The following is a 15,126-nucleotide window of genomic DNA, read 5'->3' as shown; positions in this document are numbered from 1 at the left end:
ACTACTAGAATTAAGTCACAGTTTGCAAGATATTTTGACGATTTTACTTGCCAATTAGTTAGTATAAACAATGGAGTTACTAATTTGGTAGGAAATCCATCCTAAATTACCACCAGTAGGGATCTTGAAAAAATCAGAAACTACCATTGTTTGTTTGATATACTCCTCCTATATATTTCCTTTTGTGGTTTTGAACAATAAATATGACTACTTCTTTCTTCTTTGTGGCCGGTCTCGCTCGCTCCACCAAATAGACCTAAGAATTTCAAAACCGAGGGAGAGTCTGTGAAGGAAGGAAGCGCCTTTAAAACTTCCCAATTTCTTTCTTTTTTTGTTTATAAGAATTCCGAAAACAAAAATGAATACCAAAGATTCAATTCATTAGCCTTTTGTTTTCATGACAAGATGGAGTTCCCATGATTTATTTCCAATTATACAATTTGTTTTTCATTCGAACAACAAGAAATGTTCTACATTAATGGCAAACATCTAGGGTTTAAATTGAAATTGTTCGTTCACGGGGAAGTGACTGACTACATCGAATGGGTTTTAATTGAGAATACAAAAGCAAATAAAAGAAAACCTAAAACACATGATTGGATCTTTCTGTCTGAGTCTTTTATGCAGCAACCTTGGGTAAGGCCTGAAGAACTGCTTCTTTCGTGGGCAATGCAGGAATTGCTCCTCTTTCTGTTACTGTTAGGGCTCCACAAGCGTTGGCGAACAAAAGAGCTTCTCTTAACTTCTTCTCATCCTGCAAATCAAAACAAACAAAGACATGTTACATGGGCTTTTTCCGCAGAAAGCCCGTGTATAATTATAGCTTACCCGGGTTTTTTTACATCTAATTCAGGCTTTTTCGGCACAAAAAAAATGATCCCAGAAGCAAATGGGTACCTTATAAAGATTCAAGTCAGAAGCAAAACTGTTCAGTAGTCCACTGACAAAAGCGTCACCAGCACCCGTTGTGTCAACAGCTTTAACTTTAATACCGCTCACCTTACCCTTAAATTCCTGCATACAATTTGATATCAGATCAAAAGAAAAACAAATCCAAAAAATAGTGTAAAATTCCTGTAAACCGAAGATTCATAAGCCTTGCACTTAGTCCTACAAAGCTAAGGAACAAATTCTAGCCATAGATTATAAGCCAGTATCTTGTCTTTAATATTGGTCAGACATTCTGGGTGAGTTGACGCTTAGATTGGTTTAGGATGGGTCGAGCACAAAAAAAAAACCTTGTACCATGTAGAACTGGGGTAAGTCAGCACGGGTAGCGCCTAATCAGGGATTATAATGTTGCTACCTGTCCGTGTATAATCTTCTTAGAGGAGATAGAACTCAAACGGATCCATCAATCTTATTTTTCCTAGAACTAGAACGGTTTTATGTTACTAGGAACACATTGTTTCTATATTATATAAAGATCCTTCCATCAGAAGTGAAAATTCATTTCGAATTGCATTTTGGGATAATCAGAATGTTATGTTTTTATTTCTTGACCTATTCTCGGATACTTAAGAAACAGGGGCGGATGAAATCATTTTTCATACCTTAGTGTAATAACGGCAGCCGTCTGCTCCTTCAGTTACAAGCAAAAGCTTAAGATCAGGGTGGTATAGTTTCGTTAGCACCACATTATCATCATAAGGATCATCACCTCCAGTCAAGAACGAGATTTCTTCCTCACTTATCTGTACAAAAACCCAAAACACGATCCATCTTAACAAAAGAGCCATTTAAATAAGTTCAGACAGTAATAGACTACTTGTGGTGAGAAGCTGTTTTAGATTCTCTACTTCGAATATTAAAACTTGAGGTAAACGTCAAAGAAGTTGTAGACCTTAATGATATCTGCTTTGTTCCATATGCTCATAATTCCTTTCTGAGCTGCTTCAGCTGATGGCCATAATGGCAATCTCAAATTCGGGTCGTAAGAGAGAATACAACCCGATTCTTTAGCAATGTCCATGGCAGCAAGTTGTGTTGATCTACAAGGATCCTCAATCAAACTAACAGAGCCAAAGTGAAATATAGTTGCCTGCGAGAATACCAAAGGAAATTTTGACGTATTTGAATCGAAGGGAAGGAAGTTCCTTAAAGAAACAAAGGACATCTCAAACTGGAGTCTAGGGTAAAAGTTACCTGCTTAAGAAGGTTCACATTGAGTTCAGACTCACGAAGAAGCATATCTGCACTTGGATTTCGAAAAAACATAAATTCACGTTCGCCATCAGCTCTTAGTGTTACAAAAGCCAGTGCTGTTCTTGCTTCGGCATCAAAACACATGCCCGAATTGTCGACATTGTTCTGCTTCAAGATATCAGCTAACATATAGCCAAATTCATCGTCACCAACCTGAGATAAAGATAATCAATAACTCACTCATGAAAGCACACCCACAATTTAAACATGATTGGCGACTCTTAACACTTCTGAATAACCTTTTTAAGTCTAAAAACACATTCAAAGATCTGGGTTACAGTCGAAACTTCAATTTAGAACTTTCTGAATTCTAGTCTGAACCCCAGATACAATTTCATGGAAACCACCAAGATCCGGGTTCTCGTCATATTGATAATTTGAAAGAAAACAACGAAACATGCGTGTTTTTATCATTCTGAAATTGGATCTGAATCTTAAACCAAATGGAAACATGATCGTTCTCGTCATAAATTAATTGAGAATACCAAGAGTAAATAAAAACTCAATGATTTTTCGATCATTTACCTTGCCGATAAAAGCTGAAGTCCCGCCTAATCTTGCTATTCCGACAGCAACATTAGCAGGAGCACCACCAGGAGCTTTCTTAAATGCTGGTGCTTCAGCAAGTGAAACTCCACCAACAGTTGGAACAAAGTCTATCAGCATCTCGCCGAAGCAAACTACAAGTTCTTTACTGTCTCCATTTTTCTCCATCAATTGAGCTTCGGCTACATCTATTAAAAAAAAAACCAACTCTTAAGCTTCATTAGGAATTGAAATACAGATTAAACTAGCTGAATAATGAAACTAAAATCCCTAATTATAAATCTAAATTGTAGTTTTAAACACAGGTTTAAAAATGGGTCTCCAAGATCTCATACTATATGAAATGATTTTATGCCTAAATATGAAAGTGGGATCTGAAATCAAACTCCATAAAACAGGTGAAAGGTATATGCAGGTTTAGATCAGAACAGTAATACCCAATAAGCTCTTGCCAGGTCAAGTTCATGTGGTCCGACACTGACTGAAGGGTCTAACAAATCCACATGATGCCACAAATCCACCAAAATCAAGATTTGATTCATCCTCTGTGGCATTTTCTAAACTCACACATTAAATGTGGAAAAATAACTAAATCCAGTATTAACCCACTCTGATCTATCTTATTCCTAATCTTTTGGAAATCACACATCAAGAATTCATACTCTTTATATGCCCCAATCTGATCCAAGATTCCAAGTATACCCAATTATTCAGGGATCTCACATAAAGATTTCATTCTACTTATAAGTAATTTAATTTCATCTCTAATGATCTCTAGAATAAAAGGATATCTGGTTATTAATCAAAAACAAAAGAAACCCATGTTTAAAAACAACTTCTTTTGATCTCATAATTAATTCAGGGCAAAACCCAGGATTCAAAATCAACCAAAGAATATTCAGATTCAAACATTGGAAAAAAAAGGGTATTAAAGATTAAGAACCCAGATTCCAAAAGTTTTAGAACAAAACAGAAACATTGGAAAAAAAGGGTATGAAAGATTAACAACTTCCTACCCATAAAACAATGGAAGTTGTAAATCAGATTGGGTTAAAGTTCTTACCTGATGAAGGAGGATTAGTCATCTTGGTACTAATGTGCACTGATCGCACAGAATAAGAAAATCTGTAAGTAGAAGAAGAAGAAAGAAGTAATGGGGAAGAGTTTTTAGTTGAAGAAGAAGAAGAAGAAGAAGAAGAATTGATGTTGGTGAAATCTTGAAAAATGAGGTGTTTGTTGATATACAGCTGAACTTGTTTAAGAATGACAATAATCCCTTATTTATCCTCCCAAATTTAACTGCTTTTATTAATAATCCTTTTTAACTAAAAATATATCTCTCTCTATAATTTCTCCTTTTATCTCTCTTTAAGCTTTAATATTCGACTGGTTCTTGATACATAATTCACCCAATCCACACAACTTTACCGATGGAGTAAAGAATTAAAACTAGTAAAATTATGGACTCCGTGTCTTTGTCAAAAAAGTTGATGGGACTTAAATAAAAACTGACCTCTTAGTTAGTGATCCTTCCATTTGGGGCACCAAAAGATCCGATTTCCTATCCATCGTTGGTTGGAAAAAAACACCCTATCCTTAGCATCTTGTAAATTATCAAAAAATTAGTGATTTGGAAAACTACTTCTAAATCCTCATGGACATAATTATTAAGTTTGTTTACGTAACCAATTCAATACTAATTGATAATAAATAGAGTCAGTCCTACGTATTATTGGTTTTTATCACGGATTTTGTTTGACGATGTCGAACAATTTTCACATGTTTAATTCCTTCTCGGAACTTAAGACATGTCATTTTGTGAGCGAAGTCCATCACTTGTTATGGTTGGAGTTATCACATGTCGTCCTCACTCTAATACCATGTTAACATGTGAGCGTTCAAAACAAAATCAATTTCCATTCTTAATTGATTCTAGGGTGGATGATTGCAATCTTCTATGAAGTCTCATTGAACTGAATTAACACTTCTCATATCAGGCTAGGCCTCTCCGGGTGAGTTGGATGTTGGGGCTATGGATGCGTAAGCGATTGATACATAGAGGAGTCTTGGGTTTCTTGCCTTGTATCATACACCTTGCGTTCATGATATATCCACATTCAACTGTATCCCGAAGGCGTATATTTTTAGCCATGCCATTTTTTATTTAGAATTATTCTGCCAATAAGTCAAGGAAAGATTCGCGAAAGCTTGCTTTTGGGAATAATCCACCCCAAATACTTAAGTTATAATTCATTTGAAAAGAAAGAGAATATGCCAAAGTATGAAAATTTAGAGGTTTCAAATACGGAGTACTTAAGTTATGATTAGGTAATAACTGAAAGATGACAAATTAATCTTAATTTGTTTTCAAGGTAAAGATTCACACAACTTTAATCTCTTTAGCTTTGAGAAGAAAAAGATGGAAACGTAAAATAATCACATAAAATGTCATTATGTGGAGGATGGTGACACAATTAATATAAACAATGGAGACTAATTACTAGTTGAAAGCATGTGGCTTTGAAGCTTTTAGAAGCAAGGAGAATGCTTTCTTTAATTAATTAAATTTCAGATCTTGATTTTCTTCTCATTATCAATATAAATACAGTAACATTTTAGTGAGTATTTACTTCACTATTGATTGTAATACAAGGATAAATAGTTCGTCCGCAAATAGCACTGTAGCTAGAAATTTTTCTTAGAAGGATGAATTCGTAGACAATAGAATTACTCATACAATCAAGTTACAACAAATAGACAACAAGATTTCTATTCTATGGACACCTTCTCTATTTGGAATGTGACTACGGAAGTCATTACAATGACATTTGATACATCAAAGATGTGATAACCATGATAACTGTCGAATTAAACATTGAAACAAACAGACCTAAAGTCTAACTAAACTACTGGCGAAACGGAATAAACGACCTAAAGCCCATCTAACGACATTATTTATACCTTTAATAATCTAATTTCAATAAACCATGAATTCCACTTCCTCTGGAAATCGAACATGGGATCTCCAGGATTTTTGGAATTTGCCGAGTGTTGACATTCTGGACAAAATATTTACCACAAAAATATAATCGGTTGTATATTGTATCAATAGAATTATTCAATTTAAGATGTAAAATGTTTGGGAAAAATCAACATAACATCAAAAGAGTATCAAACTAGTTTCTTTTATTAGTTTGAAAGTAGTAATTTTCATTAGAAAGAGTAGTTATTTTCATGGTAGATATGAAGTATTACTTTTCTCTACCAAACTCTCATAACTGTATTAAATCCTATACAACCAACCAACCTACCAAATAATACCTCATTCAGCCTGCTCTTAGTAGCAGTCTCAATCATATTATTTTTAGAACCCATTATCTCAAATTGTTGGGGTGATAATCTATGTATGCTGAGGGATCTTGTAAGAGACTTTCATACTTACTATGTAGAGATTGATTATAGGTGTAAGCTTAAGCTTGGTCAGTGTCAGAACTTCTCTTCCCTCGGCTTCAAAATCCTAATTTCCCATAAATATTGTGGAAAACAATTTCGTCAGGATTTTTTTCACTAGCAAAATATTTGTTGCGATAGAGAATTGAATGAGAGAAAGCATAGCCCTACTTCAATGAGTTTTGTGGGGCAAAAGAGATCACAACAAATAGTGGATGAGATACAATTTCTTTTATGGGACGGACTAGACATCCAAGCAACCTATTCGGGATCTTTAATTATTTCAAACTCAAAAGCCTAGTTTTGTTTTATATATACCGATAGAGAAGTGGGCAGTTCGTGGTAAAATCAGGGTAGAGTAATTTTAAAGGCACCCCTCTAAAGTGTTACCGTCGCTATTTAAAAATATTTATGATACTTGGTTCACAAAAATTAGGGTAAAACAACATCATGTTTTTCATCTAACATAGATAACTTTATGAGCATGAGATAAATAAACAAAACACAATTACACAGTTTGAAGATTGCCTTAGGGTTCTCAATACAGATAATAAAAATCCATACAAATAGCAAATAATGATCATACTAGTAAACTTGCATATAACATAGTTATGTCCTTTTTTAGTCTTCAAACATCAGCAGCATTTGATTTAAAGAGCCCATTCGTGGATGAAGTTGCTCTCACCACCACCACCACCACCACCATCTCCGCCGCTCCTACCAGCATTTGATCCTTCCTGTTGAACATACTGGTGGTACCTGTAATTCCAACTTGTTAGGGTTTTGTTTTTGTTTTATACTTTGCTTTGCATGGACTAAAGGTGTAGTAGATAGACTTATTAAGGTTTTGCTTTTGTTCTATGTTTTTCCATTATGTCACTCAAAATTGATTGATACTGAGAAGAGAACCCATATTTATTACTTACTTGGCCATGAGTCCATGACCTACTAGCGATCACATGAATATATTTTGGTCATCCGAGACATGTCGTTGTTAGAGTCCATCGGGCCTAACTCTCTTTGAAAACAGTCTTGCGAGGAAAGAATTACCCAAGCTTATCTACTTAACAAATTCTAATGCCAGACAATATTGTGCGTTAAACACTAATAGCCTAATATGAGACCTTACCCCATTTGCAATGTGGGTTCACAGATCATGGAATTGGAATGAGAAGGATGGCCAGCAAAGCTATTTGCAACCAAAGAAGTTGAGTCCCATGCTGTTGAACATTGAATGCTTCTAAAAGATCCTCCTGCTGCAGCTGCTGCTGCTTGTTCTTCTGCCTCCAGCTGAAATGTCTATTAAAACACAACATTCATCGCCGTTTTCTCTTCAATAAAAACAAATATCTAGTTTATCTGAAACCTCAAAACTTTATTTCTATCAGAAGGGCTAAAAGTACACCATTTTCATACCTTAATCTTGAGCTGCTTGTTCAAGTCTCCTAAATGACGTTCCTATAAGCGTAGATCGGTCAGTCACAAAAATGATACACCATAATTAGAAACAGAAAAAACGAAAGTTTCAATATATAAACAAGATAAGCAATAAACTTCACAAACCTTTCGACGGAGTTCTTCCATTTGATCCATCATTATTTGTGTCTGCAATGAAGAATAAGAAGGAAATATATAGTAGTTTGTGAGCAAAATGCAGAAAAGAGTTATCATCTTTATACATAGAAAATGTTAGGTCTGCAGCTAATAAGATCGCTGGCATGGACCTTTACTGAAATGATCAAAATACTCAAATACAAATCTGTTTTTCGCACTTCAAACGCATGAGATATTACAAACATTAAGGTGGTCTTTTTTATTGTCGTAATCTGACTCGCCGGAGTCTGACTTGTTTGAATCTGAGTTACTTGAATCTGACTTGTTTTGGTCGAATGGTCGGAGACACGTTACTCTCCCAGGATATAAGAGACATTAGACTTCAAATTTAGACTTATTTTATGTTACAAGCGCATGAGTTAAAAAAAAACGAATATATTGAAATCTAAATCAAGCCAATTCAGATCACTAATTAAGTTTCATATCTAAATTTGAAAGAAACGAACACCTCAAACAATAAAATGTTCAACTGTTTAAGAGATGGATATATCACCGGAGTTGCATTAACACAAATTTAACGAAAGGTTTATATCCACGTTAAGCAAAGTGAAAGTTTTTTGTGTTTCAAGATCATGTATGAAAAAAAACTATTTTAAAAAGGATGGAAGTTGTACCTTTCTTTGCCTAGCTTGGCCAAGAGCTCCTTCAAGTTGTTTCTCAAGATTTTGCAACTCTTTCACACTAAGTGGTCCAAGATCTTCCCCAAGCAAATGCCTTAACATTTCAAATGCAAAATACCCTTAAGACGTAATTAACTTGTACAATCCAAAAAAAAAATATAGTGACAAAAGTTCTGCTTCATTTTTCTGAAAACGAGATCAAAGTACTAATAACATCTATTGACCCATATTATAAGTTGTACTTTTGAAACTTAGGACATTAACCTTTGTGAGCGTTGTAGAGATTCATATTTGGCCTTAAGCTTTGAAACCTCTTGGTACCAGCTCTGCAACAAGCACAGCAAAAACATAAGAACCAAACAACCAAGTATGAAGACATTAAGAAGCTCGAGTTCAATTGCCATATATTAATGCAACATATTTACTCATCATCTTAGCTTTGAAATAGTGCCTACAATATTAATGAAGGATAATTAAGTGGTTTAGATTACAAAGTGAATATTACACATTTATTGACATGTTAGAGGAGAGGTAGACTTAACAAGGCTTATTCACAAGGAGAGAATATTAAAATACCCATGTATTACTACTAAAAAAACTTGACATGTTTAGGGTTCTATGATGTATTAATATTATAGAGCATAAGATGTTATGAGTTCTCAAAAAGAAAAGATATTATGTCAAGAGCATGTTCTTAAATAAAACAAGATATGCTAATTAAGTGAGTTTTTTCTAGCATTAGAATTATATTTCATTTAGGTTTTATTAAGGATATACTTGGTGGAGAAGCCATGCGTAGTATGCAAACCGATGATAAGTTAGTTTCTCAGCCGGCCCACTCGGACAAGTCCTAAGGTCGTGTCTATTTTACAATTAGGGAATTGAAGTTTCTTAAATACATTTTCTTGTAAATTTAGTTTCTATTTAACAACGAGGGTTCCTAGTTTCCTAAGGATTCTTTGTTTCCTAAACTAGTAACCATTTACACATAAAAATACATGGAGTACCTCGCCCAAAATGTAATTCTGTAGTTTCAAACTTATACCAGGATTTCTATTTCTTCTAGCTTCGAACTTAGATTTCATTTTTTTGTTGCCTGGAAACCTATTTGAAGAGGATTTGTTACCCTATACAATGAGGCAGTCCTTACACGTGAACTTGCATACCGGAAATGTTATATTCTCATTTTATTCAATGGATTGAACGAAAAATGATGTGAAAATCTTGATATTGGATAAAGAAAATGAATCATTAGTAAAATTATACTATAAAGGTATTGATAGACATTGATACATCGTGCGTCATTTGCAAAGATTTAAGGATCACAAATGTATTATTAGGGTTATACATATGGATCGGCCACCCGATCCATATAACCCGGTCGACCAACCCGGTAGGCCAAGAGAGAGAGACCGGTCCCACCGGTCTCTGTATTCCAGAAGACTCCGTACTTAATTTAGATAAACATCATATACTTGTAATCTTTATCCTAGATTTACCCTAATTGTATCTCTTTAGTCTATAAATACCTGTAACCCTCATTGTTGTGAATATACAAGAGAAATATTAATCTCTACCTCTCTCTCTTCTTTACTAGTGTGAAATATATTTCTATCATTCGATTACTCGAATTATCTGAACGATAATTCTCACATGGTTTGAGGAGGCACTCAGACGGTCTCGGTCTTGCCTTGAAGTGATTCATACCAAGTTTAGTCGTAAAAGAATGGGCATCTCTATGGTGGCAATGTGCTTTATTTGGCGCAAAGATATCAAGAAGTAGCAGACTCAACTTTCGCACTTATATGTTGAATTGAGATGCTTTTCCTCTTGTGAGAGTGTTTATTTAAAAAAACATGTGAAGACTCGCTTGAAGAAAACTTGAAAATTTATGCTCAAAGATGATCAAAACTAACTTGAAGAAAACTTGAAATGTATTAATCCAATTATGCTATGAATATTGGATAGGAAGTCTTGAAATAAAAACCTGTGTTTCCCTCTCATTAGTAGCGTTGTCTTGAGGAGCATAAGATGTTCGTTGGTATCGTTCAAGAGTTCTATTCATCCTGAAAACAAGATGAATTATTGAATGTTAAATGAAGAAAGAAAATTTAACATTAAGCATCCAATGATCATATCCAACAAAGAAATTAAGAGTCAAATATTGTATAACATATGAAGATTTCTTTTCAACACTCTGAATTTATTTGCAAATGAAACACCATTTCTTATTCCGACTAGACAAGCTAAATATAGTTTAACACTAAGTCTTGCTAGGGCAACTTACCCAGACATTGACACGGAGAATATCTAAATACCAAATCTACTCTTGGTAAACCTTCCCAGAAGAATAGGTTCTCTGAAAGATCAATCAAAGAACTTGCTCTTCCTCCCGCGACGGAATTTTACGAACAATTCGGAACCTAATCTTTAAGCAAATTATCTAATTAAATGTTATTACAAGTAATGTGTGTCTTGTATAATAGAATTCATGAACAATGGTTTTCAACATATCGATTCATGTTTATAATTTATGTATTCCATAATATATGAAGCACAAAGTTACTTGGAAATTGGAAAAACATTAAAAAAAAAATCTAGAACAATATTAGTTTCTTCTTTGCAGGAAGATTCCCCTTCTGAGTTTTTTTTTTCTTCTGGGTTGCTATTTTTCTCTTGATTCTCTTATATTATTAGAATGTTGCAACATTACTATGCTACCCAACAAAGTTTAATAAATTCTATTTCCACAAGATTGTTATACTCTTCGATAAGAAAAGCCAGTTTCTAGCCCTATACATTATGAACAATAACACATACCGAAAACGAAGTTGCCACATTGATAGTCTGAGAAGAGATATCTTCAGAGATCCTTTGAACTTTATGTTAAAATTGTTACAAAACTATGTGGTTTTGGGTCTCTTGAAAATCATATTATTATAAAAAGATAAACATAATAAAAATTAAGATTAAACTAAACTTATCCAATTGGCCATTGAGATAGATTGATTCTATGTCCTTAAGAGACTACATCCCTGCAATGGTGTCCACAATTCTTTGGTTGATCTCCCAAACTTGTCTTACCATTGTCAACTATTTCTCTTCTAAAACGAAAAATAAGCGAAGGATATGTGAAGAGTTCACACTGACACGCAATAACCCATGAAATTCTCTTCATACCAACCTTAAGTCTGCCCACGGGTGCTTTTTTGGTAGGGAAATGCTAAAATCACAAAGGATTTTGACAAAAGACATTGGGAAGTTTTATAAGGCCTCCCCAATTTTGTTAAAAGGCCTCCCCATGAACCATTTTACTTGTTAAATTATAACTGAGGGGAGGCATTTTAACAAAAATGAGGGGGCCCTATAAAATCTCCCAAAGACATTACCCAGCTGATGTGGCGGTTATGGTTTGAAAGTTTGACTAAATCTAAGCCGTTGAAAGATGAATATCACAACCGCCACATCGGCTGGGTAATTTATTTTGTCAAATCTTTTGTGATTCACTTTCGTTTTGGTATTGGCAAGAGACATCTGCAACTAGAGAGACTTCCAATATAACCTCATTTAATTCATTCCGAGTTGAATCGCAACCGAGGCATGTGGCTAGACAAGATTAGAGATAGCAAGTTCAACAATTTCATTCTCTAAATACTGCCCAGCCACATTCCCCGGTCGGGATTCTGTGGCAGCCACGATAGTGGTCGAGCATGCTATCAGCGCACAGTCAAGTTTTTCTTGACTACAAATATTCAACATGACCATACATTTTGAAGTTGCTATATAATATGACAGTTCATTGAAGTTCTCTTTCCCAAGATACAATTATAGTGTCCTACATTAGAAAGCACTTAAAGTTTTGATGCGCAGGCTACTATGCTCCAACACAAGTCTCTACACGAGTTTCAATATCATTATGAAACATATACTTGCAATGTTTGTCTCAAAAATATCACAAAATTTTGTTCAGCTCTGGACTAAATATCACAAAAATATAAGTTATATATTTCATTCCCATTGTCCGTAACCCTCAAGATTTCTTGTTCAACCAAAATAGTGATGTTGCTTAACTTGTGCCTTAGGTGCTATTTGTTTTTTTTCTTAGATCTGAATGTGAAATCTGAAATAAATTATGTATAATTTCCTTGTATATTTTGAGAAAACTTGCATTATTTACATATCTAATCAATTCAGGCGTTACAAAACAAGTCTCCTTCTTACATTCAAACTTGTTTTAAAATCTGAAAACAAATGCATTAGATATAACAGACTCGTTTTAAGATCTTAAGATAAATATACGCAAAACAACTAAAATTACATATACAATCGTTTCAGAGTCAAATCTCACACCCGTATAATTTAATTGATATATGCTAATTATATCCAAAGGTACACCTTTCAGTAACTTTATATCTACCAATAATCCTCAATTGTTTGTCTCGCTAAATCTTACAGTTTTATTTTAGACTTACAAGTTTTAATGTATCACATGAGTAGATAATCGATTAAAGTTTTCGAAAATTTATTTTTGACCTAGATCTTTTTAATTTTAGCCCTCGCCAACAAATGGGGAAATCAATTAGTTAAAAAACTAAGTAGTATATAAAACTTTTTCTTTACTAGAGTTGCTAATATTGCAATTTAAAGCAAAAAAAAAAAAAAAAATCATGCCAAGTTTCATCAAGTTTATCACTGAAGAAGAAGAAGAGATATTAAGGATGCTGTCGTCAGTCAAGCTTGGATCTTGGCTAGTTGAAGAGGGTCAAATTTTCAGATGATTACAGTTACAGCTCAGTAATGAGTTAGTCAAATCAAGAGAGAGTATTGAAGGATCTCTTATGATAGTTTTAGCAACCTAAATGACCGTTACATCATCTGAAAATTTCAGACTTCCAGACCAGATTTTAATACCAAAGAAATGAAACAATATCATAAAGGAAAAGAATTTAGTGACACCCATTTCTTCAGTCTAGACAGATCAACTTTAGAGAGAGAGAGAGAGAGAGAGAGAGAGAGAGAGAGAGAGAAGGAGTTGACTACTGGATCTAAGCTAAGAAAGCAGTCCAAAGAGATTTCCTCGTAAATCTTTGCCACCCGTACAAACAACTAGAGAGAGAGGGGAAAGCATTTCATTTCGTTTCAGTCGGTGGTACTTTCATCATCAACTTCACAAGAAGACATGAAACGTGTCCAGTCTCCATTGATGAACTCTTTAATCGATATAATCAGGGAGTAAAAGAAGAAGAAGAACCCATTGATCCAATCAAAAAACCCACCCAGAATATCAACTCAAAAATCCTGATTCATAACTACTACTAATGATCAGAAAAAACTTTCACGAACAAAGAAACTTGTTACTGTATTTCTTTTTGTTTCTCATTTATATCTTGTTCAACCCTAGAAAAGATGATGACGTTATAGAGAGAGAGAAGAGAGAGTTTTTAAAAAAAAAATTCAATCTTCACCAAAACAGAAACAACAATAACAACTAATACAATTTAAAAACAAGCAGAAATCAAAAAGGAAATAAAAAAAAAAACATATATTAGGTATACAAGTACATAAGTATTAGTAGTACCATAGATCGATCCACTCATAGAGAGAGAGAAACCAAACCAAACTTTCTTTGAACAATCACATTCATTCATATTTACTAGTAACAAACATAGAAACAACAATAGATCCGGCATCAAACTAGAGATCCAAAAACCCTAATTTAATTTCAAACAATTAACTAGGGAAGAAAATATATATATATATATATATAGAGAGAGAGAGAGATTACCCGGCACTAGCAAACTCACAAAGCTTGCCTCGACTAGAGAAAATAATAAGTCCAACTTCAGCATCACACAATACTGAAAGTTCGTAAGCTTTCTTAAGCAACCCATTTCTTCTCTTTGAGAATGTTACTTGACGATTAATTTTGTTCTCAATCCTCTTCAGTTCAACTCTTCCTCTACCCATTTTCTCTCTCTCTCTCTAAAAACAAACAATAACCCAAATGTGATACCCTATAACCAACTCTTCTTCTTTCCTAGCTAGTTTATATTAGTCTCTCTCTTTTTCTCTCACTGGTATCATCAAACTTTTAATGACTTACAACTGGTTATTTTAGTGAGAGAAAATGATAGAGGAGAGAGAGAGAGAGAGAGATGAGTAGTAGTGAGTTGATATGTGTAAGTTTATTTGGGTAAGATTAGAATTTATAAGAAAGGAAAGATTATCTCAGAATAGGGTACTGATAATTCCCCTTGTTTTATAAGTATTGAGGGAATAAGATGTAAATTGATGAAAGAAAACTTTTCCCCTAAATTTACCCCAACTCCCACTTACTGGATTCTCTCTTTAGTAACAAAATGGAAACAAACCCTAAATTCCTATTTTCTACTACTTTCTTAATTTCTCATATTCTCTCTCTCTCTATATATACAGGAACTGAACTCATGGACCCTAGATTCTAGAGGGCAAAGATTAGGGTTTTAGAGAGAGAGAGAGAGGAAGAGACTGTTGGTAAATTAAATGAGTGGTGGTAAGTGATAGTGGAGACGTGTCGATCATCGTACGTTAAAGTTTGCTTGTCAAATGATCCATCCATCACTCTCTCCCTCTCACAAGTCCACTCACTTCTCTCTCTAGATCATTTCTCCTTCCTCTGTTCCTATTCCTGCGCCATAATCTTAACGTCGTC

The 15,126-nt window shown here is 34.2% G+C and overlaps 2 protein-coding genes across 3 annotated transcripts; both read right to left on the bottom strand.

The window, feature by feature from the left end:
• Nucleotides 1-387: 387 nt before the first annotated feature.
• LOC147552609 (putative fructokinase-7) lies at nt 388-4,225 on the bottom strand. Its single transcript, XM_086666858.1, has 7 exons — nt 3,815-4,225; nt 2,731-2,939; nt 2,146-2,358; nt 1,844-2,041; nt 1,554-1,694; nt 898-1,014; nt 388-754 (listed from the first exon to the last, which is right to left on the bottom strand). The coding sequence occupies exons 1-7, from the start codon at nt 3,834-3,836 to the stop codon at nt 620-622; spliced, it is 1,035 nt and encodes a 344-aa protein (XP_086522984.1). The 5' UTR covers nt 3,837-4,225; the 3' UTR covers nt 388-619.
• A 2,429-nt stretch (nt 4,226-6,654) lies between these two features.
• Nucleotides 6,655-15,126, bottom strand: AGL6 (AGAMOUS-like 6). 2 transcript variants are annotated; one of them, XM_086666981.1, is made up of 8 exons: nt 14,221-15,126; nt 10,423-10,501; nt 8,700-8,761; nt 8,430-8,529; nt 7,765-7,806; nt 7,618-7,659; nt 7,331-7,500; nt 6,655-6,960 (listed from the first exon to the last, which is right to left on the bottom strand). In XM_086666981.1, exons 1-8 carry the CDS (start codon nt 14,400-14,402, stop codon nt 6,852-6,854), a joined length of 786 nt encoding a protein of 261 aa, XP_086523107.1. In that variant the 5' UTR covers nt 14,403-15,126; the 3' UTR covers nt 6,655-6,851. The 2 variants fall into 2 exon arrangements, with proteins under 2 accessions (XP_086523107.1, XP_086523108.1); XM_086666982.1 differs by having other exon boundaries at nt 7,331-7,491; nt 14,221-15,018.

Source organism: Eschscholzia californica, unplaced genomic scaffold (assembly GCF_041429995.1).
Source record: "Eschscholzia californica isolate CP2 unplaced genomic scaffold, dmEscCali1.0.p SCAF_3, whole genome shotgun sequence".
NCBI classification, from domain to species: Eukaryota; Viridiplantae; Streptophyta; class Magnoliopsida; order Ranunculales; family Papaveraceae; genus Eschscholzia; species Eschscholzia californica.
The sequence above is the reverse complement of the archived record's forward strand: the minus strand, read 5'-3'. Positions and strand labels throughout refer to the sequence as shown.